A 23195-nucleotide genomic window follows, 5' to 3' on the forward strand; every position below is an offset into this window, starting at 1 on the left:
ATGTTCAAGAATAACTAACAAATAAACAAAAACTGTTGCCTATGTCAAACCGAAAGTATGCTTTCCGACTGCTTACGAATCCGTCGAGCATCTTCGGACTTTTTCGGAAGAACCCTCCGAAATGAGGCTATAATTTATAAATAGATGCAAAATATATCATATGCCCAAACGATAACGTGATTTTTACAAACTTGGCACATGGAATTCAACAATTTTGTAACTCACAAAAACTTCATGAAAATCATTCTTATAATACAGGTAATATACAGCTATACTACAAGTTTTCATAAGGACAATTCAGGCCCTTCCCGAATAAAAGTGTTTTTACAACTTCGTCTGTAAACTTTTTCAGTTAATCTCTTCTCAGTATAATTTTAAGAATATAAATGAGTAACTATCTTACACTGCAGAAACAAAGTATGATTGAAATTTACCTAAATACACTTATTTATGGACACATGGCTACATTAATTTAATAAGATTTTAGACATTAAACACATTGTCTTGGCCTAATATATGTCACTGTCAATTTTAAATTTAAATTTTGTACATCTCATATTTTTCGTGCAAGTAGTGCATAATTACCATCATGAAAAGAGTTATTTTGTTGCTCGTCTTAAATGGATATTCATTTGAAACAATTTTAAAATCACGTGATCCCGAAGAATTTCCCACCGATTACGGAAAAGCGATAAACACGAAAGTAGGATAAAATGACCCCCCATGTCAGTCTAAGAAAATACAGAAACAATCATTTGTTTCTCTGTACATGTGTTGATTTCAAGGGAATATTGCATGGCTATCGTAATGTTTAGTACTATATTTCAAAATGTGTAGTCTTTTTTTAAGATTTATGTCTATTCATTTGTCTTTATTTTGCACCTTTAATGGATATGTTTTGTTACATATTTTATCTTTTTATTTCTTTGGTATGAACATTAAATAATGTATTGAAAAGAACAGTTCTGTTCATATGTAAGCCGTGATGCCAAAGCTCGGGCAAGTAGAGCCACACTAAAGCCTTTTACAATAATTACTTATAACACAATGTTCTACAGCAAGTAAATAAGTGCCAGAACCATGAATAGGCAGTAATCTGTCTTTAAAAGCACTGGCCTGCAGATCGCACAACAGTAATGTTTTTTTTAGATTAGGTATCAGGAAATTAATGCTACATTTCTTCAGACTGCTTTGAAACTTAATTACTGACAGACTGTATGTTATGGAAACATATGAGAATTAGTTGTTTTTACTAATTTTTACAAAGAAAATAGAAAAGCATGTGCAACACTTTATTCGAGGTAAACTGCCTTAATTATAAATATCTATACTTGACGCCTGTTAAACACAAAATCTTGTCACAGCGGCAGTTTTGGTAACAACAGTGGAAAAGTTTTTATTGCTGCAGCAGCCCGGGTTCGATCAGTGATGCGGGCATCTTTTTTTCCCTTGATATACCATTTTTGTGACAGTTTAAAAACAAAAACTCATATTCTAATGTTCATAATATGACCAAAAAAGATCATTTTTAGCCAAAGTCTGGAGATCAGTGCCTTTAAATAAGAGAGAGCATGTTTTGCCACAAGTGGGTACTATGTAATTTTGTATGCTGTGAGACTGACCTTTGACCAAATGACCTCGAAAATAATAGGGGTCATCTACAGACTACCAGCAACCATCCTATGAAGACTGACAGCCAAAGCTAAATCCCGAAACAAAAGAGAACATCTACTGACCACAGGCAATCATTCCGATATTTGATAACTGTGGGCCAAAGTGGTCTTTAGTTAATGACTGTTTTTCAGAACTGTTTTCAGTCCCACGGTTACTGTGACCTAGACCTTTGCCCACTGATCCAAAAAAATAGTGGTCATCTACTGCCCACAGGCAATCATCCCTGTATCAAATGTAGCAACTTTAGACTAAAGCATTCTTTAGTAACTTTCAGTCGCTGCCACCTTAACCTTTGTCCCCAAAATGATAGGGATATCTACTGACAACATATCATCCTATGAAGGCTGATGAATTCTGGTCAAAGTCAGTGGAAACTGTTTTCAATCTAAATGCCCCAGTGACCTTAACCTTTGACCTATTGCCCTCAAAACAATAGGAGTCATATACTGACCACAGGCAATCAACCTGTGAATTTTTAAAATTGCGAGACCAACAATTCTCTAATTTTTTTTTATTGGAAATCGAATGGTGTACTGACTGACGGACACACTCGCATACAATGAGCAACATAATATATCCCAAGTCCTTATAAGTGGGGAAAATTTAACATGGTTTTCATAAGCTTAATAATACAAATCATAATTTCATACCCTTCAGCATAGAAGCTGTCTTGTTTCCAGTCTGTTATTCTACAAACATACAGTGTTTTGCCATAGTCATCAGGTCTCTCCAAGAAATCTGCAACAAACAAAGCATTTCTTCCGATCAAAACTTGTATTTCAAAGAAACTAATTTATTAGCAGTTTTTAAGTTACATAACCACCATATTTCAGAATTGTTTCAATAAAAAATAAATTTCCTAACAGTGGCACATATACAACAATTTTCTATATATTTGCAACAACTTCATTGCAACACATACAATACACATCTCAGCTACATTTTATTCTGCTTTAAGTTGCTTTCATTTCATTGCAGCATCTATAGGATTAAAACAAAAGACATAGCAGCTCAAAATGTCTGCTATTCAAATCTTTATTCAGGTGTAATAATTTTTAGTTCCATGTCCGCTTCAGCTGACAGCCTAAAAAAATATTACTACTATGTAACTACGTATACATATTTTTTGTACCTGTTTCTTTCTTCAGAACTAACTTTTAAATCTTATCCGTTATCCTGGTGACAAAAGAAAGGTAATATTTATATTTTTTTTAAATGTTTACACTTACCAATCTGTGAAAATTGCTATACAACCTTTCAAAAATTCCTAGAATTCTTAAATCAAACTCACACATGTTTATCAAAATTACATTTATATCTGAAGATTGTATTTTGTCTGGGCAGCCAGGTTAGGAAACTCTAAATTCTATTTCCTGTTGTTGTCTGTTACTGTGAAATCATTTTTATTCGCGTAGGACGAATTTTCGCGTATTTCGCGCTAGGACTGATGCGCGGATTTAAGACTGCGTTAATATTATTTCTTTATTTTAATTTTTCATTTCTAAAATTGAAAATGCGCGAATTAAAGCCCACGCGAAACAGTCCTTTTTCACGTCTGCGTGAAATTTCATGCCAGCGAATTTAAATGATTTCACAGTATTAGTCAAATGCTCTCAGAATCTGAATATGTCTTCATGGTTATTCCTAAATGTTTCAAACACAGATATATGACATAATTATGAAAACCTTATTTACTACCTTAAAAGCAGGAACAAACCTTTTGGGCAGTTGTCAGTGGGAATCATAATTCTAGGTATTCTATGGTCTATGGGTGAGAACAGTGCCCTCTCTACACTCTTATCTTGCATGGGTTTTATAAACCCTGTACAAGCCCTGGAATGTTTCCTCTCTATGATTGCCACAACTTTCCCCGTCCTCTGCAACAGTTTCTTGATCTCGTCCCTGCCTTCCTCGGTTTGTAGTTTGTGTCTAGCCGGACTCTGTCCAGTCATCATATCACTCAGACTTGTGTATCTCTTTGCTGGAGATCTGTTCCCCTTTTTCTCAATTTGTGACTTATCATTTTGGTTGCCTCCCTTGGATGCTTCTGTCTGGTTGTTCCCCTTAGTTCCAGTTATTTCAACAATTTCCTCACTTTCAATGACAACTTCAGGATCAGAATCCTGAGACGATCCCCCATTTTTTTCACCTGTCACCGTGTTTTCAAGGTCTTCTAGCTCTTGTTTATTAAACTGTTCAATAAATAAAAGACCTCAATATATAAAGAAGACAAACAAGAGGGTCATGATGACCCTGGATCGCTCACCTGATTAATATGAGCTACATAGACAAGTGTAAGAGATCACGTAAGAATGTCAAATATTAAGTAAGCACTGAAATCTTTTCTCAGTTGTGTGAACATGTTTCAATTGTCAAACTGATGCTAAAATATTAAGAAAGTAGGTCAGTATGTCACACTCATGGTCACTGAATGTCAGTTTTAAGATTGGTGTGCAAAACTGTACATGTCATCCAAATTTCAAGGCTGTATCTAAAAAATAATCTAAAAAATCAAGAAAGTAGGTCAGTAGGTCAAGGTCACAGTCAAGTGACCCCTAATTACTTGGGATCATCAGGTGATTATAATTACAGTAAACCTCGCTTATAAGGAACAGCTTGGGACCTCTAAAAATTGTTCCTTATAACCGAGGTTCCTTATATCCGTATAGCCAGTATATATATCCTTGTATCCAAGGTTTGTATAACGGACACAATTTGTATAGCGAACACTATTTGACTGACGTTTGAAAAGGGCTATGTGTTCACACTCCGGGCCGGCTATGAATCTTTATGTGAGAAAGTTGCGAGTCTAGTACCTGTCCTTTCCTGGAGATATGGTAAGGTAAACTTAGTAACATGCATGTATTTTACTGAAATAGTGTTGTAACACGGCGTTAAACCTAAACTAAGCCAAAATGTATGTCGGTAAGAATGACCGTAATTTGTGTTTATTTTTTGTCGGTTATTTCTATCTTCTTTTTTTTAGAGAGCGCTACATATGACTATAAGGTATTTACTCCCCTTACCCTGCTCGACTGCATGATATGTGAAATGTGTGTGTGTTTGTGTTCGGGTTTAACGTCTTTTTCAACAATTTTTCAGTCATATAAACGACGGTGTCTACTTGTAGCAGTGAGCACAATGCCCAACTTTATAGTGCTGCCTTACTGGAATATCACGCCGTAGACACGTGGCATGATACCCCACTCAGTCACATTATACTGACACCGGGCTGACCAGTCCTAGCACTATCCTCTTAATGCTGAGCGTCAAGCGAGGAAGCTACTAGTACCATTTTTTACGTCTTTGGTATGACGCGGCCGTGGATCGAACCCACGACCTCCCACACTCGAAGCGGACGCTCTACCACTAGGCTACCGAGGCGGTGATATGTGAAATAGGCATCAATACTAATATAAAATAGATGTTCAAATTTTTATTATGCACACACTAGACAACGGCGTCATACATACGGATTAAAGTGTAAATTATACCTTTAGTTTTGCTATTGTCTATTTTAGCACCTGCTATATTTTTTACAATTGGAAATTTGGTAAACTGGACTGTTTGCCATTGTTAATCACTCATAATTAGCATAATCACTCATAATTAGCACATTTATTAAGGATATTTCCATCGTGACGAAACTAAACTAATAATGACCAATATTAAAATCCTAAGGTTTGGTGACCGTGACCGTGATTGGTTTTCGTTCACTATTGTTAGCATGAAATATCTAATACATGTAGCTCTCGAACATAATCTTTAGTAAATATAAGTGTACTATCGTCTTGTATTTGGTAAATGTTAATGATATATATTTTCTTTTTATCGTATCTGTGAATTAACAAACTAAAGATAATAGAAATGAAATAATTTGTGTTGTTTACTCATGTGCATGAAAGCGCGCGAAAGTGCCGATGTTACTCTGACGTCATCAGCGATTATCCTGTTTATTTCCGGTTTTCAATAATTTTTATTCTTTATGTCTGTTCGCTATAACCGAGGGGTTTTCCATTGAATTTCATACTTTGGGACTGGAAAAAGTGTTCCTTATAACCGAGTGTTCCTTATAACCGAGTTCCCTATAACCGAGGATTTTTACATTGAATAAAGAAGGAATTAGATCGGGGAATTGAAAACTGTTCCTTATAACCGAGTGTTCCTTATATCCGAGTTCCTTATAAGTGAGGTTTACTGTAAACAGTATAGGAAATATGATCAGATAATTTTTGAAGTATTTTTTCCTATTAATCTCATATAAAAAACAAGGCAGTCTGAAAGACAGCTAAATCCCCCGCCACTGGTATGGATAGTGAAAGGGTAAACCTTTGACCTTGAGCTGTGACCTTGACCTTGAACTGACATGGCTGACCCATGAATTCTGCACAACGTCTAGATGAGGTGATCATTAGACCCAAGTTTCATGAAAATCCTAAAATTGGTTTAGGAGATACAGAGCTCAAACCTTTGACCTTGAGTTGTGACCTTGACCTTGAGTTGACATAGCTGACTCATGAGTTCTTGATGAGGTGATCATTTGACCCAAGTTTAATGTAAATCCTTCAAGGGGTTTAGGAGATACAGAATGGACACAAAATGGAAGGCTCAAACCTTTGACTCTAAGTTGTGACCTTGACCTTGAGCCGGCATGGCTGACTCATCAATTCTGCATATCACCTTGATGAGGTGATCATTTGACCCAAGTTTGATGAAAATTCTTCAAGTGGTTAAGGAGATACAGAGCGGATACAAAATGGAAGGCTCAAACCTTTGACCTTGAGTTGTGACCTTGACCTTAAGCCGACATGGCTGACTCATGAGTTCTGCACATCGTCTTGATGAGGTGATCATTTAATCCAAGTTTCATAATTATCCTTCAAGAGGTTTAAGAGATACAGAGCGGACACGAAATGGTAGGCTCAAACCTTTGACCTTGAGTTGTGACCTTGACCTTGAGCCGACATGGCTGACTCATGGGTTCTGCACATCGTCTTGATGAGGTGATAATTTGATTCAAGTTTCATGATTATCCTTCAAGGGGTTTAAGAGATACAGAGCGGACACAATATGGAAGGCTCAAACCTTTGACCTTGAGTTGTGACCTTGACCTTGAACCGACATGGCTGACTCATGGGTTCTGCACATCGTCTTGATGAGGTGATCATTTGACCCAAGTTTCATGAAAATCCTTCAAGGGTTTTAGGAGATACAGAGCAGACACAAAATGTTACGGAAGAACGGAAGGAGACCATTTCTATAACCCCCCATCACTTGTGGCGGGGGATTAATAAGTGGCCGCGGGGTGGGGCTTTAACTAAACGGACCCTGGGTCATGATTTGAACAACCTTAGTAAAGGACCACTAGATAATGCCACATGTAAAATATCTAAGCTCTGTGCCTTTATGTTTTTCCTATAGAACTCCATGTAAATTCAAGGGACCACTGGCGGGACCAATATTGACCCTGGGATCATAACTTGAACAATCTTGGTAAAAGTGCACTAGACAATGCCACATACCAAATATATAAGCTCTAGGTCTTCAGGTTTCAGAGAAGAGGAGTTTTGAAATTTACAATATAATCATATAGGGAAAATAAGCCCCGCCCCCTGGCGGCCATGTGTTTTAACCAATTAAAATGGCTTAAGCAATTTTGGTAGAAAGTCACTACGAGATCATTTCTATTAAATATTTTTGAAATCCGGCTAACATTTTCTGAGAAGAAGATTTTTAAAGATTTTCCTTCTGGTTGCCATGGCAAGTTTTCCTATAAAAAAAATATCAATTGGTTAAATTGGTAAATTAAATTTTGATTTAATCTAATAAGGGCACAATTACCTTCCAGTCGCCTTCATCACTCAGTTGCACAGCTACAATATCACCATTGAGTGCACGATTTCTACTCTTTGTCCCACATATCAAGATATCAGATTTACCATCCTTAAAAGAAAACAAAGTGTTACTGCATTTACCACGATATAACTGTTATCAGGGTTAAAATAATAGGACTGGATTACAGTCTAGGTCAGGTACTGTAAAACCATTAACCATTTCCATGCTATATTTCTAAAATGGACTGGTTTATCATTCAGTTTGTTTGGTACCATTTATTATTCGAAGGGGTGTTCACTGAAAATATACTGACTGAAAAGCGAACAATGCAGACCATGATCAGCCTGCACATCTGTGTAGGCTGATCTTGGTCTGCACTGGTCGCAAAGGCAGAATCACTTGCCGCCAGTAGGCTAAAGGTAAATATTTGTTGGGGACTAAATGAGACTCAATTCATAAAATTAAATTCCAATGAACAAGTTAAATTCCCATAAAATTATTTTTGTTTTCTGTTCAATGTTTGAAATCCACCAAATCATATCCATAATAGTTAATTAATAATGTAGCGTTCCATGTTGTAAATGTACATGTATATACATGAATAAAATATTGTTTAAACCAAGAAATAGTTGTTTTGGCAAAAACAACAAAACTCTGTATACACAAAATTAATAAATAATTAAATATGATTTTACAATTGAGTTCAGACACATTAAAACTTGCAGAAACCAGCCACAAGTTTTAGTCTATAACTTTATCATATGCAACTCCTACATTACAAATAATAGATTTTTTAAAGAATTTAAGCCATACCAAAACAATTTTAATCACATGATAAAATTCCTGCTTTATTTTTGGAGGCATATTTAAGTCATGGTAGGTGACCTACGTAGAACCACTGAGCTTCAGCGAGCCAGCAGGAGCTTCCTAACACAGAATGTTAAATCCCAAATGGGGTTTCAAACCCATCAGGGGAAGAGGAAAATGGTTCGAAGTCAGCCACCTTAACCACAAACTCACAGTGGCCCCTGGATATACTGGTATGAAATCTATTTAACTGTGTCCAAATACTAAGAAATGGGGAAATATATACATACTGGATGCGGGACATATGCCTCTTCAAAGTTCTTTGGATTTATACGTATAGGGCCCTGAAATACAAACCATAAACTTTAAAACATCCTGTAACAAATCTATGCATTTGATGATTTTTTTTCTCTTAACCCTTAGCCTGCTAAATTTCTAAAATGGACTGGTCCATCATTCAATGGCAGTACCATTTATTATTCAAAGGGGTGTCCACTGAAAATTTACTGTCTGAATAGGGAACAGTGCAGACCATGATCAGCCTGCACGGATGTGCAGGCTGATCTTGGTCTGCACTGGTCGCAAAGGCAGAATCACTTGCCGCCAGCAGCCTAAAGGTTAAACACATAATTATTTATTATTGCTAATCGTGAGCATTACCAGTATTTCTTAAACCTCCATGGTAAGAAAGACAAAGTATAAAAAACTTAAGAATAAAAGGACAAAAACACACAAGACCCTTTATAAAGTGGAGACAAACCATTTATTATATAAATAAAATCTGACAGGGTCCATGCAAGGATGCCACGTATCTAGCTTGATAATGATCCAGCTAAAAGTTTACAACAATAAGTCATATCTCTGATAGCACCATTTGCAAATCTAAGCGGTTTTGATGCAAAAGTTTGGCAAAATTTTGACCACCTGATTTAGAGGAGATGTTGTTTGAATCTGCCTGGTAATGACAGACATAGAAGATGGACAAAGCACCAACACAACAACTTACCTCAACTAAAATTCCCCGCTTCAACCCCTGTGAGACCTCTTCTATGGGCAAGTAATCAGCATACAAATTCTGCAAACACACAGTATCAGTAAATTTGTTTGTTTTAGACTTAGCGCCATTTTCCAACAGTATTTCAGTTATGTAATGGCGGGCACTTAACCTAACCAGTGTTCCTGGATTCTGTACCAGTACTATCCAGGTCCTGTTCTCCCCAAAAAACTACCAACTTCTCCACATGAGTCAAATGTGGAGGATAAAAGGTATCAGACAAACAATCTTTTATCAAACTGTTACAGAGAACATACACTGCACACGAAGATCAAAGTCTGGATCCCCGTATTCTGTAGCTATGCACTATCCCTACTGACATAAGCGGGCAGGCTTAGTATTACTAAGACGTTACTCCTGCACAGTATCAACAAATTTTACTTTTACTGACATAATTCTCTGACCTTAGTTTGTTCAAGCAAATCAAGCATTACTTAGATGACTGTTGTTGTACTTTAAATCAGCAAATAGCTACATTTAAACAGGATCTACAAACAATTATTTTGTAGCCTAAAACTTTCAACTAAAAATAAAAATCGACATATATCACTGCTGGTTATAGAGAAGAAGCAGTAGCCTATTCTGGCTATATCTTTAGTATGAAGCTATTTCAAATGGTTACAAAAACCATCCAAAACACAACTTTTTTCTCACAGCATTCAGATAACAGTAAAGCAGAAGTATGATTAGATGGCCACCTATGCCTACAAGGAAACATAGTATGTTTATTTTGTACATATTTCAGATTTATTTATTTTGTTTGGTTTAACTTCGCACCAGCACAATTATTATAGGTCATATGGCGACTTTCCAGCTTTGATGATGAAGGAAGACCCCAGGTGCCCCTCCGTGCATTATTTCATCACGAGCGGGCACCTGGGTAGAACCACCGACCTTCCTTAAGCCAGCTGGATGGCTTCCTCACATGTAGAATTCAATGCCCTGAGTGAGGCTCGAAGCCACATCGATGAGGGACAAGTGAATTAAAGTCAGCAACCATAACCACTCAGCCATGGAGGCCCTTCATATTTTAGAAATTACAAAATTTCTACTGTTTGTGTCAGATGAATAAGTTATTTTTAAAGCTCTTTGACCCAATTTTTCTTTTTGACTCAGTTTTATTTTATAAATGTAAGTAACTTTAAATCATATATTTCTGTATAAACAGTAAAAAAAAAAGTAATATTTACCTTCTTTTTCCTCTGTCTTCTGCCCTGACTTTTAACCAGGCCCTGATCCTGCTGGTGTAAATGACCTTGACCTTGCATGTGCTTACCCTGACCTTGTTGCCCATGCGGATGTAAATGTTGACCTTTGACCGGTCTCTGACTAGGATGCACTGGTGTTGAGATCACATGATGTTGATGATGCTGATGATGTCCTTGTTGTTGGTGATGACCTTGATGGGCAGAGGTCACATGTCGTTCATGTTGAACTTTATGATCTTTGGTATTCTGTGTAAAATTCACATTTATACTAAAGTTTTTATCATCACACTCATACTGAGATTCCCTTTGAAATTCTCTTTTCCTATTTCCCTGACCTTTCTGACCTTGCTGAATATGACCTTGACCTCCAGCTTTAGCATTCTGATACTGACTTTGACCCTGAACAAGAGGTGATACTGGCATTCCCATTCTTGCATAAGCCTCATTCTGAGCCAACTGACTCTGCAAAAATAAACATTATTTAGTATTTTCTTCTGACCAATTTCTATAATTATAATAATACACATTTTTAAAATGGCCCTGCAACAGATCCCAGCTCTATTTTATCTACCAAAGAATCTTTAACCTTACAATTGTGATAAAAACAAGTCCATTTACAATTTCATTACATCAACTACACATCATCTGAAAAGAAAAAAACGCAAGACCGTTTGTGTTATGACCTATTTCATGTCATCATGAATGATGTAGAAAAAAATATTCAATTGTTCTTAAACACTCAATTAATTAATTTATTTATTCTGTTGGGTTTAACGTCGCACTGACACAAGTATAGGTCATATGGTGACTTTCCAGCTTTGATAATTGATGGAAGATCCCAGATGCCCCTCCTTGCATCATTTCATCACGAGCAGGCACCTGGGTAGAACTACTGACCTTCCGTAAGCCAGCTTGATGGCTTCCTAACAAACACTCAATTAAGCAGAGGTTTATGAAATAAATGCCACAAAGAAAAGGTTTGTAAATGTGTCATTTTTTTAACCGTGAAAGTTTTCATTCATTAATAAATGTAAAATATAAAAGTTAAACCGTGGTTATCTAATGAACTCCAGGAAGTATTACTGTGAAATCATTTAATTTCGTCAGCAGGAAATTTTGTGGTTTTGGCCAAACGGCTGTTTCGTGGGGACATAAATTCGTGGATTTTCAATGTTTGAAAAAAAATTTTTTTTTCATAATTTCAACAGAGTTAGATCTAGTATATCATTTTGTTCTTACATGTGAAACCTACATGTGTCAAACAGTGCTACCATGGTTACCGAATTTGGAATCTACGCCGCAGGAGATTAAAGAGTGATCATGTGCCAATTAACGACCGTGTTATCTATAATTATAGGACCCCTAATTTGCAAAACTTAATGAAACTGTGAAATATTCAGAAATAAAAGTTGGTGCCAATTAAAAAGTGTCAAAACCGTAGAACCTGGGATATAGTCTTGCACAATAAGCGTTCATAATCGAAACAAATATAAAGTTCATCACATTGATCATTTGATCGTGTTTCAAACAAGAACTAGTAATTGTATAGCAATTTAAAAAAAAAAAACTATTATAGATTTACTGATGTTATGTTGCTAAAAATGTGTTTCTGTACACGACTGCTAGACTTTCATCCGACTATTTGTTTGCAAAATGAATGCGCGTCTGCATCTAAAATTACAAGCTGCTGAACTTGTGCATGTTATTTCCTGCCGAGAAACGTGTATTGTGAATTGGGTAATAATGCATCGGATGCAAATCTAGCAATTAATTTATAATATTTAATAGTCTCAAAGTAGTAATTGTTTATTACATGTCAGTAAATATAAACATTGTACAGCGGGGCCGAAAAAATTCAAATAGCAGCCGCAGCAGTGCGGTTGGCATGTGATGCTACGTCAAACTTCTATTTTTTAGTGTTTACTTTTACTTTGACAAGCATGTTGTAAACAAACCACGGGTAAATATCTGAATAAAATAGTCGATTTTGTTCTGACGCATACCTATGTTTATCGCTGATGGAGCCTCCATAATCTACACAAAAGCTGCAGGTCAGTACTGCACACAACTACGGACCAGATCGGATGACTATGGTGTCTTTTTTGGCAACATTGAGTACAATTTACATTATTGTGGGCATAATTTGTTCATTGGGACTTAATTTCGTGGTTGAGCTGAACCACAAAATCCAGGAAAATAAATCCCCCACAAATAATAATGATTTCACAGTATATAACAGTAGCAGTTAATCTAGCCAGTGTTCCTGGATTCTGTACCAGTACAAACCTGTTCTCCGCAAGTAACTGCCAACTTCTGCACATGAATCAGAGGTGGAGGACGAATGATTTCAGACACAATGTCTTATATCAAATCACCACAAAGAATATAAACGCCCCACCCGAGGATTCTATTCACGACCCCGAGATCCATAAATCTGGTCTCTCCCTATTGAGCTAAGCGGGCGGGTTGAAAAATTGAGAAATAAAGAAATAAAGTAAAATAAAGACACAGTGAGAAATGATAAATGACAAAATAAAGCCCAAGTTTTTTTTACTTACTTTAGAGAACATCATGGCAACAGCTGGTCCTAGCTGCATCTTATCTCCCCTTAACACAATCTCATCTCCCTGTGAGTTCAGTGGTGGAACAGATACTGCAACACCTTTAATCAAATTGTATAAAATAAAAATACAAGCTACATATTTAGAGCAAACAATTTCAATGAGTTCAGTTGCAGAACAGACAAAATGCTATAAGACAGAAACAGTGCAAAGTCTTTCATTTTCTCATAGCAATAACAGTATTGAGTAAATATATGCAAGAACTTCAGCACAATAGCTGTTCAGTATAAAAGCACTGAACCACCCAAGGTTCAAAACTTGTCAATGGTCACTTTTTCCAAGACTGACAACTTTTATCTGCTGACTTGTGCATGCATGTACCATAATACTCAAACGGGTCCTCAACTGAACCTGGAAAACACCAGAAGACTACAGCTTTCAACCAAACAAAGTAAAACATAACTTTTCTTGTGACCATTACTATCTCCTGTAACTGTCACTGTGGTCTCCAACCAAACAAAACAAAACTGTGACCATGAGGATCTTTAATTTGTATATGTCACTATTATAGCCTTCTATCCAACGAAATGAAACATTACTGTACCTGTGACCATCATGATCTCGTGCAGATGTCGGCTCTGAGGTCCAATGATGTACATGTGTTCAGGTTTTGGCACTCTCACTGTCATCTCAGTGTAAGAATCTGTTGTATCTGTTACTGGTACATGCTGAAACAAAATGCAACCTTTAAACCTTTAAAAATATACATACTTAACGTCTTCAAACTTAAACAAAATTCTTGCACACTGGTGGTTTTTGTTTGTTTGATAATTGTGGGTTTAATGCATTTTCTTCAACAGCATTTCAGGTATGCATGGTAGTAAGTTAACCTAACAAGTGTTCCTGGATTCTGTATGGTAATGATATTTTACTGTAATTAACTAGTACTTTCCACACACAAATAAGCAGCAGATGACAAATGAGCCGTGCCATGAGAAAACCAACATAGTTGGTTTGCGACCAGCATGGATCCAGACCAGCCTGCACATCCGCGCAGTCTGGTCAGGATCCATGCTGTTCGCTTTTACAGCCTATTGGAACTGGAGAAACTGTTAGCGAACTGCATGGATCCTGACCAGACTGTGCGGATGCGCAGCCTGGTCTGGATCCATGCTGGTCGCAAACCCACTATGTTGGTTTTCTCATGGCACGGCTCAAATGAATTCAGACATATTGTCTTCTGTCAAATACCTGTCTATCTAGGTTCTTCAAGCATCAATACTGGGTATCTGATGAATCAGAATGTACCCATTTGAAACTATTACTTTTATAAAATAAAGACTATTTCACGCCTATATAATTCAATACAAGTAATTCAATTCAAACAGGTTACATATTAAGGAGAAATAAGCTTTAGTTTGATTTTAAGAACAGCTTGATCTACAACTGCTAGGAACATCATGTCTTTCTCCAAGAGTCTTTTTGTACTTGAATTTGGGTTAAATGCCATTTTTCAACAGTACTGAAGTTATGTAACTGTGGCTAGTAAACAGACAGTATTCCTTTATCCCGTTACTATACTAACCAAAACTGATAACTTTCCAACACATGTCAGAGGTTGAGGAGAAATGCCTTAAGACACAATGTCTATGTCAAATTATCACAGAAGACATTCGCTTTAACATTCCATTTGTGTGAAGTTTCAATTCAATATTTGCATTAGTTTTTAAGATAGTAACTTGCATGCAAAACTTTAACCACGATTTTCAGGAAGTCCAAAAGGGGGTAAAATTTGGCCAAAATACATGCCAGACTTATGGGACTTGACCCAGTGAGGTTGATAATTGACCTAGAAAAAGAAAAAAGTAAGTTTGAAAGCCATATGCCTTTAAATAATAGCTATATGTACTTGCACGCAAAACTTTAACCATGATTATCTAAGCTCAGAAGGGGGCTTAATTTGGCCAAAATGCATGTCAAGAGTTATGGGACTTAATGCTATCACCTAGCTTTATAACCCTGAAGACACATGTGAAGTTTCAATTCAATATCTGCATTAGTGTTGGAGATAGTAACTTGCATGCAAAATTTTAACCAGGATTTTCAAAGCTATATGCCTTTAAATAATAGCTATATGACTGTACTTACATGCAAAACTGTAACCAAGGTGTGATGCAGACCTGAGTAGAATAGCTTGGACTATTCTTGGATTAGTCAAGCTAAAAAGCCTTTTAACTGAAACGGTGGATCAAACATAACGGTAGGTTCCCATCCAGACAGTACTTCAGGCAGGGCTGGCACTAGGGTAACATGACTGACCAAGCCAGCTGGACTGATTCCTCAGATTCCTTATGATGATAACAAAAGCTGGGCTTAAACTAACAACAGCATTTAAAATCCAGTCACCTTAAGCACTTTTAAAAATTTCTGACATAAATCATGAAGCATGCCCCTACAAAGGATAAATGTAACTAACCTGCTGTCTTTGTTCAGGCCTACCCTGTCTGATGTATGCTGGTTGACCACTCTTCTGTTTGTTTGCACTGACAGGTCTGTCATTACCTGGCTACAATTTTAAAAAACAAAATGAAAATCTTGGCTATAAAGACAACTTAGTTCTATGTGCATAATTATAAAGAACAAGGAGATGAGAAGGAGAACAAGTCCAAAACAAGGTCAAGGTCAAACTGAGGTCAGGTGATGTTTGAAGATGAGGAATGGTCACAGTTTACATCTGTATTAGTATCAATTCATTCTTTTAAGGGGTATTGATGATAGACGAAATGGTCCCATTTGGTTAACCAAGAGATGGCTCATATAAAGCAACCTAAGTCCAAAATAAGGTCAAAGTCAAGGTCAAACTGAGGTCAGGTGATGTCTGAAAATGGGGAATGGTCACAGGTTACATCTGCATTAGTATCAAGTCATTCTAGTAAGGGGTACTGATGCTAGATGAAACAGTCCTATTAAGTTAACCTCGTTAACGGACGAACGGACGAACAAACGAACGAACGGACAGGACAATCACTATATGCCTCCCGCATCAGTTGATGCTGGGGGCATAAAAAGCAGACCAGTCTCATATCTAACCTCCAGTTGACGTTGAGGTAAAAGATTAATTTAACATTTCAAAAGCTGCCAAGAAGACTGAAATTTGAAGTCGGTGCTCTAGCGTGCCTGTTTTACTACAGAAACAGAGTTAACTATTAAAAAGAAAATGTCTGTATTTCAAGGGAGGCAACTGTTATTCAAGAGCTTCTAAGCATTTTTTGTAAAGTTATTACTATTCACACAGGATTAATGTATTTATAGACTTCAAACTTATGCAAAAATAGCAGTTTGGCTAAAACCATGAATTTTACCTCAGTGACATTAAATCAAGTCACAATATACTGTATGGTTCAACATTTAACATCTACATATTGAACATTTAACATTAATTTTGCATATTGAACATTTAATATGTACATAATTATTCAATATTTAACATCTGCATATTGAACATTAAATATTTGCATAACTTCAAGTTTTCAAATATTCACTTTCTTTTTCTGTCTTAACTGAAGTTGTACAGTATTAGAACATTAATACTAGTAACTATCAAATAATAATTTAATCTTGACATGCACTATGTGATAATGAGCTGACCTGGAATTTATCAGCAGAATCCTGACTGCCTTGCCTGTTTTTCTTTTTCTGCTTGTTTGACCCTTGAGCACTAGGGGGTCGATCTATCTGTATATCCTTGAAGAAAAAAATGCTATTTTGCTACTTCACATTTATTACCATACATTCCTACATTAATCAAAGTATAAAGTCCTACACAATGGGTAACTGCATTTATTGACTTTACAACAAGTTTTCATGTATCAGTAAACCAGCTGAATATTTTAATTTACAATTTCAAAATGTTCATTTTATCATGTTTATACAAAATAGGATTAAGCTAATTCTAAATTAAAAGCTGTTGCCAATGCCAAACCCCGGGTGAGTTACTAATAACAGTCCTCGTTATTCTTCAAGAAGTTGAGCTAAAAATTATGTGACACTTCTCCACTGTAGATATTAGCATTTTACTATTTAGCGAACATATGACAAAATTTTCAATATGAAGTAACAAAATCAAACATATTGTCTCTCTAGGAAATGCCAAGAAAATGACTTACAATTTCTGTTGATCATTGTATAAACACTTCAGTGAAGAGAAAATAAAGCACCTTATCCTGGGTAGGTTTTGGTGAGCCTTTCCCCTTCTTTTTGCCTTTGCCCGCAGACTGCGCTTGCTCTATGTTTGACGGTGTGAGTCTACCTTTGTCAGCATCACTACTTGCTGACAGCGGCCTCTCTCTGTTCCCACCTTTCTTAGCAGACTGTGGTCTGTCCATCTTCTCTTCCTGTCAACATACAGTGACAAAATATAACTGCAGATAACAGAAATTATTTTGGATGAAAAACATGTATTTCTTCAGATATGGGTTCATTATGGACTTTTGAGTGTTAATATGGTTTTTCTATGATTTTACCTAGTGACTTAGTGTTTGACCACATATCACCTAGTTTCAAACTTGACCTAGATTTTATAAAGACATGTATTTTAAGACCAGACTTCAAAGATCGGATAGGAAATGTGGTCTCTGTAGTGTTAGCAAAGCATTAAAGGATTTGACTTCAAAAGACCTAGTTTCTAATTTAACCTAAATGTACCATAGACATATATTCTGACCAAATTTCATGAGAATCTGGTAGTGATTACCATGAGTGTTTAACAAGGTTTTTCTAAAAGTTAACCAGAAACCCAGAAACCTGGTCTTATTACCTTGATGAGCCAGTTTGTTTTAACTTGCCATACAATTTACTGAGACAAACATCCTGAAGATCAAGTCGACAGTGTGTTCTCTAGAATGTTAACAGGGTTTTTTCCATGATCTGACTTTGTGATCTTGTCTTAACTCAAGATGACCATATTTAGAAACTGACCTAGATGCCATAACACAACATATATTCTCACAAAGTTTCATGATGATCAGGTTAAAATGTGGCTTTTGTAGGGTTGATAAGGATTTACTATTTGACCTAGAGACCTAGGTTTTGATCCCCCATTGCTCAATATTAATGTCTGTTACTGAGGAAAACATTATGATCATGTTTTATTAAGATTGGGCCAAAATTGATTCCTCTAGAGTGTTAACAGTAAAATGTTGATGACAATGTATGCAGGGGTATCATAATAGGTCACCTTGAGCACTTGTGCTCAGGAGATCTAAACAAGGAAGAAATACCTCTAAAAAAGAAAGAAATACCTCTACATTTTGATGCTGGAGTGGCCCAGCCTGCTGGTTCCCTTTCTGCTTCTTGTTCTTCTTTTTCTTCCCCTGACCTTCACCTTGAGGCTGTCAAAGAGCCAAAATATTCATTAAATATCATGAAATATTACCTTTTTAACAGAGCCCATATAGTTATCTAAATAAGCATTTGACTTGCAGTCAGAAGGTGGTTGGTTTGGATCTCAGACGGAGAATTTATTTTCCATAATGGTTGACTGAAGACAACACATGCCAATGGCAATAGGTCAAATTTCCTCAACCTATGATTTGTTGGGTGAATACGGAGAACAAAAATCTAACATAAATATTGTTGAAAAATTGCTTAACACAACACAAACATCTTCAACAAACTGAGGCAGCTGGGTCCCTGGACAAATAATGAATGGAATGACAGTTGTAATATAAATGGCAAGAAAATCAAACATAGTAAGTTTCCTTTACCTGTGTTTTGTCTGCTAATTTTTTGTTCAGAATTACTGCCCCAAAACTAATATGATCGCTCAAAAGTGTAATTAAAAGAACGCCTTCCTACACCAATGAAGTCTAATACCATACATTCTTTTTGTGCACAGAGGAAAGGCTGTACAATAATAGAACAATACTGAAGAGTTACCTGCATGCCTTCTGTTTTCTGACCTTTAGCTTTGCCTAAGAACTGGTCGGTATTTTGGTCTGTGTCATTCATATCCTCAACCTAACAAAGCGGAGAAAAAATAACAAATATATTAATTCTTTCTAACTTGAAACAAACAAGAGCTGTCCATAAGACATCATGCTCAACTACTAGTATTTGACAGCTTCTAAGACAACAAGGGCTTTAACTTGGTAAAACTGATATAACAGTTATTTTATCATAATTTGTTACAAATGGCAATTATATTTACCTGCATAAAAAACTTCAGCTGAATTTTATAAGTCAAATAAGGACAATAATTTGAATTAATTTCAACCAAGAATTATCTAACTAGGTTTGATAAGTCTTGTTCAGTGTTTCAATCCAATATATGTAGTTTCTACAGAGACAGTTTGACAATTTGTTACAATCATGCAAAACTTTAACTGAATTAACTGAAGTCCAAAAAGCGCCATAATTTACACTAAATTCAACGAAGACTAACGGTAACCTAACTTGGTTATTTCAGTAGGTTTGATGACTGAGAAGCATTGTCTGAAGTTCAATCCAGTACTAATGGTTGTTACTGAGATACAACTTGATAGATAGCGGCACGCAAAATTTTAACTGAATTTTCTAACTGTAAAAACTGTAAACTTGCATTTAATTCGATCAATAGTTAAAAAGGCTGGTTATATTCAGTAGGATTCAACCAAGAGTTATGGGCACTTTCAGAAAAAATGGCTAAAAACGTGACATAGGGGGTCAAAAATAAAGTTCAGATGCATTGTTATGCATTGCCTTCATTGATAAGTATATACATTGAATTTTTTATCTTTAAAATTTCAGGACTGAAATACAAGCCGTTTTGTTTTTATGAAACTTTAATGAATTAAAAAAACTGAAAAAATTACAAAATAACACATAAAAATAATAGTATTCTTCTGTCTTTTTAAAGTACTTATATTTCATTTTTCTTCAACATGTGTGTTGGATTAGGTCTAAAACAAATTAGAAAAACTACTTTCTTAACATTCCCTTTCCATTATTTTTTTTCTACCTTTTAATGTCAAAAAAGTACTTTCTATAAAATAAATGGTGACAAAAGTTTTCATTGTTTTCTTCCATCAATAGCTAAGTTTGAAAATTTATGCCAGATTTTAAGTTTAGATCCGCAGTAGCAAACATGAAAAATTTCAGCATAATCGGTCACTCTTTGGTATCAAATCACTTTCATTTCCGAAAGCAGTATTTTCAGCTCAAAATCTTACACTCCTGACATAATAATAAGTCTAATATAACAACTAAGTTCTTAGTTCCTGGTGCTTAATGCAACAAGTTTCTGTCACTTATAACTCTAAATATAAAAATCATTAACATGTAAGCATTATTTCTTGGCAGAATTTATTACTGAGGCTAAAACCATCAATTTGTTTATATCAACCAATATGGAAGTTTAACTTTGTTAATTTTTGTAATAAAATATCAGCAAAACCATACTACTTTAACCAACAAACACCTTTGCAACAAATAATGAAAACAAACTGTTTTAACTGTCAGATCTCATTTCAAGAACAATGGTCATAACTTTTAAAGAAAGAACAAAATCTTACACTCCTGACTTAATAATAACGAAGTCTACTATTACAACTATATTCTTAGTTTCTGTTGCTTAATGTAACAAGTTTCTGTCAGTTATAACTCTAAATATAAAAGTCATTAACTTGTAAGCTATATTTCATGGCAAACTTTTTAACTGAGGCTAAAACCATCAATTTGCTTATATCATCCAATATGAAAGTTTTATGAGCAAAACCATAGTATTTTAAACAACAAATACCTTTGCAACAAATAATGAAAACAAACTGTTTCACTGATCTCATTTCAAGAACAATGGTCATAACTTTAAAGAAAGAACAAAATCTTACACTCCTGACTTAAGAGCAAGTCCAAAGAATTCTGACATACTAATGTTTCTAATTTATATGTAAAAACAGCATCTTTTACCAAAATTCTAAATTGCAAATCTTACACTTCGAGTCATTTTTATATTTTTGTAAAGTAAGTCACCTTTTAGATAGAACAGCAATATATTTTCAGTGTTAAAAATAGCTGCAAGATATCTGCCACAATAACAAAGTTTAAAATACTCGAGATGACTTTCAAGTTAAAGTGTCACAGTATACAACAAACAAACTGAACACTGACAGGGCTCTCGTTTGCTTTTTGGGACAGGGTCCAGGGTCCAAAAATGGGGGGAATTTTGCATGATTTTTCAAAAAAATCCTTTGAGGGGGAATTTCAAACAAAAAAAGAAATGCAAACAAATATAATCATGCTTTTCAATTTTGCTGACCCAAACCTGAATTCTGTTAATTATAAACTCTGCTGTATGAATTCTGCCAATTATAAACAACCTTATTCAGGCATCACACTTTGTATTTTTTTCTCTGAGCTACTGAATTTTCGGAAACAATAAAATTTCAAGGCCAACAAGTCCACTGCAAATCGCTTAGCACTGATGTTCTTGGACTCGAGGGGGAATTTTTTTGAATAGGGGGGAAAAAAACATATTATTTTGAGGGGGAAATGGGGTCGATATTTGGCCCCAATTTTTGCCAAACGAGAGCCCTGACTGAACGCGAAACATAAAACTGTCCAAAGTGTATCACTCCATAGTTTGTTCAGTCAGTTTGCACTGAGAACATCTGGCATCGAGATGAGCTCCTCGATTCATCCAAATCAGGACATATGGCAGGCGTTTTATGATACTAAAATGTGGCTATTTTACGTTTCTGATCCTGAAATGATTGTACACTCTGGCTTGTTGTACAATCAGCATTATTACTGAGATCTGTATCTTGCGGTTCATTAGTAGCTGCTATGAGTTAAGATTTTATAACTTGAATTTTCATTGATAAGGCAAATAGTAAAACCACCTTGGACTTGTACTGAACAGCACAATTATCTGTAAACCTATGCAGGACCTTGATTTTGCATGGGCCAGGATTCTTCATGAGGTGGATAAACAGCTGATCTGTGAAAGCATGGACAGCCTTAGCATTATGTACTAATTCATCTGAGAGAATAATAAGTGATTCCTTTATAATCACAGGATTCTCCACTGTACTATTTTGGCCATGCCTGACTACAAAATATTTTTTCTTGTAGGCAAGGTTCTGTTCCTTTTTCTGTTTTTTTTATACTTTTCATTTGTCTCTCTCCTGGTGGGATCAGACTTTAATTTTTTTCTGAATTTTTTTACATAAAAATTATTCACGATTCTTGATTCTCTTGTCCAGTGCATCATGATTTTTAGACAGTTTACTTTTCTTATTTATCTGAATATTGTTTATTGATCTGAAATTACAGGTAATGCAGGACATTACAAATTTGTAAATTATTTACTATACATATATAAATATAGTACCATTACCATTTACATAATGGTACATCGTTGTGTTTTGTATTTAATTTCTCATGTAAATAGTAAATTGTTGATTTTATAATCAAAATATATTGATGTGCTCAGTCAAAAATGTGGAACATACACTTTAAATTTAAACATTTCATATATGTCAGGAGTGTAAGATTTAAACAAAGCCCTAATATAGGTCTTTATATTAAAAATCCTAAAAAGGCATGACTTCTAATGGTTTACATATTCAACATGGACCAATATAGCATTATCTTAAGCCATATACTGTTCTGTAGTTACACAATGGTTTGATTTTTATAGCTTATGAACACAATTAATTTCATTTTGATATTAATACAAGCTTTTTAACATTTTAAAACCTTTGTAACTTGTCTGAATCAGTTTTAGTATAATATTTAGAAACATAAATTCTACTTACATTCATTTCATGCAGCCACTATACATGACAGTACCAAGCTTTCATAATGACATAATTCTTACACTCCTGACATATTTTTAAATTTTTTATACTTGACACCAGTCCTGTCAATCAAGTGTCATCAGTGAACTTACATGACCTTGCATGTGTAGCAGTCCACTCAATTTCTTACAAAATGTACACATAAGTTGGTTCTTACAGTGTTTTTCAAAATTAGGGGTGTTAAATCACAAATCTTACACTCCTGACCATTTAGTAGTCC

General features: G+C 35.4%; 1 protein-coding gene across 3 annotated transcripts in view; it reads right to left on the bottom strand.

Moving 5' to 3' along the window:
• LOC123527106 (DIS3-like exonuclease 2) overlaps positions 1-23195 on the bottom strand; it is a 51478-nt gene that overhangs the window by 16768 nt on the left and 11515 nt on the right. For 2 of the 3 annotated variants that reach the window (XM_053523112.1, XM_053523113.1), the window contains exons 4-16: positions 19077-19157; positions 18419-18529; positions 17357-17533; positions 16788-16883; positions 15616-15705; positions 13744-13867; positions 13137-13240; positions 10561-11040; positions 9323-9391; positions 8607-8660; positions 7516-7617; positions 3392-3866; positions 2325-2412 (exon numbers count right to left, since the gene is read on the bottom strand). In XM_053523112.1, coding sequence (XP_053379087.1) covers positions 2325-2412; positions 3392-3866; positions 7516-7617; positions 8607-8660; positions 9323-9391; positions 10561-11040; positions 13137-13240; positions 13744-13867; positions 15616-15705; positions 16788-16883; positions 17357-17533; positions 18419-18529; positions 19077-19157 — 2051 coding nt within the window. The remainder of the gene's footprint in view (positions 1-2324; positions 2413-3391; positions 3867-7515; positions 7618-8606; positions 8661-9322; positions 9392-10560; positions 11041-13136; positions 13241-13743; positions 13868-15615; positions 15706-16787; positions 16884-17356; positions 17534-18418; positions 18530-19076; positions 19158-23195) is intronic. The other variant, XM_053523114.1, reaches the window with a different exon arrangement.

Source organism: Mercenaria mercenaria, chromosome 14, assembly GCF_021730395.1.
Source record: "Mercenaria mercenaria strain notata chromosome 14, MADL_Memer_1, whole genome shotgun sequence".
NCBI lineage: Eukaryota > Metazoa > Mollusca > Bivalvia > Venerida > Veneridae > Mercenaria > Mercenaria mercenaria.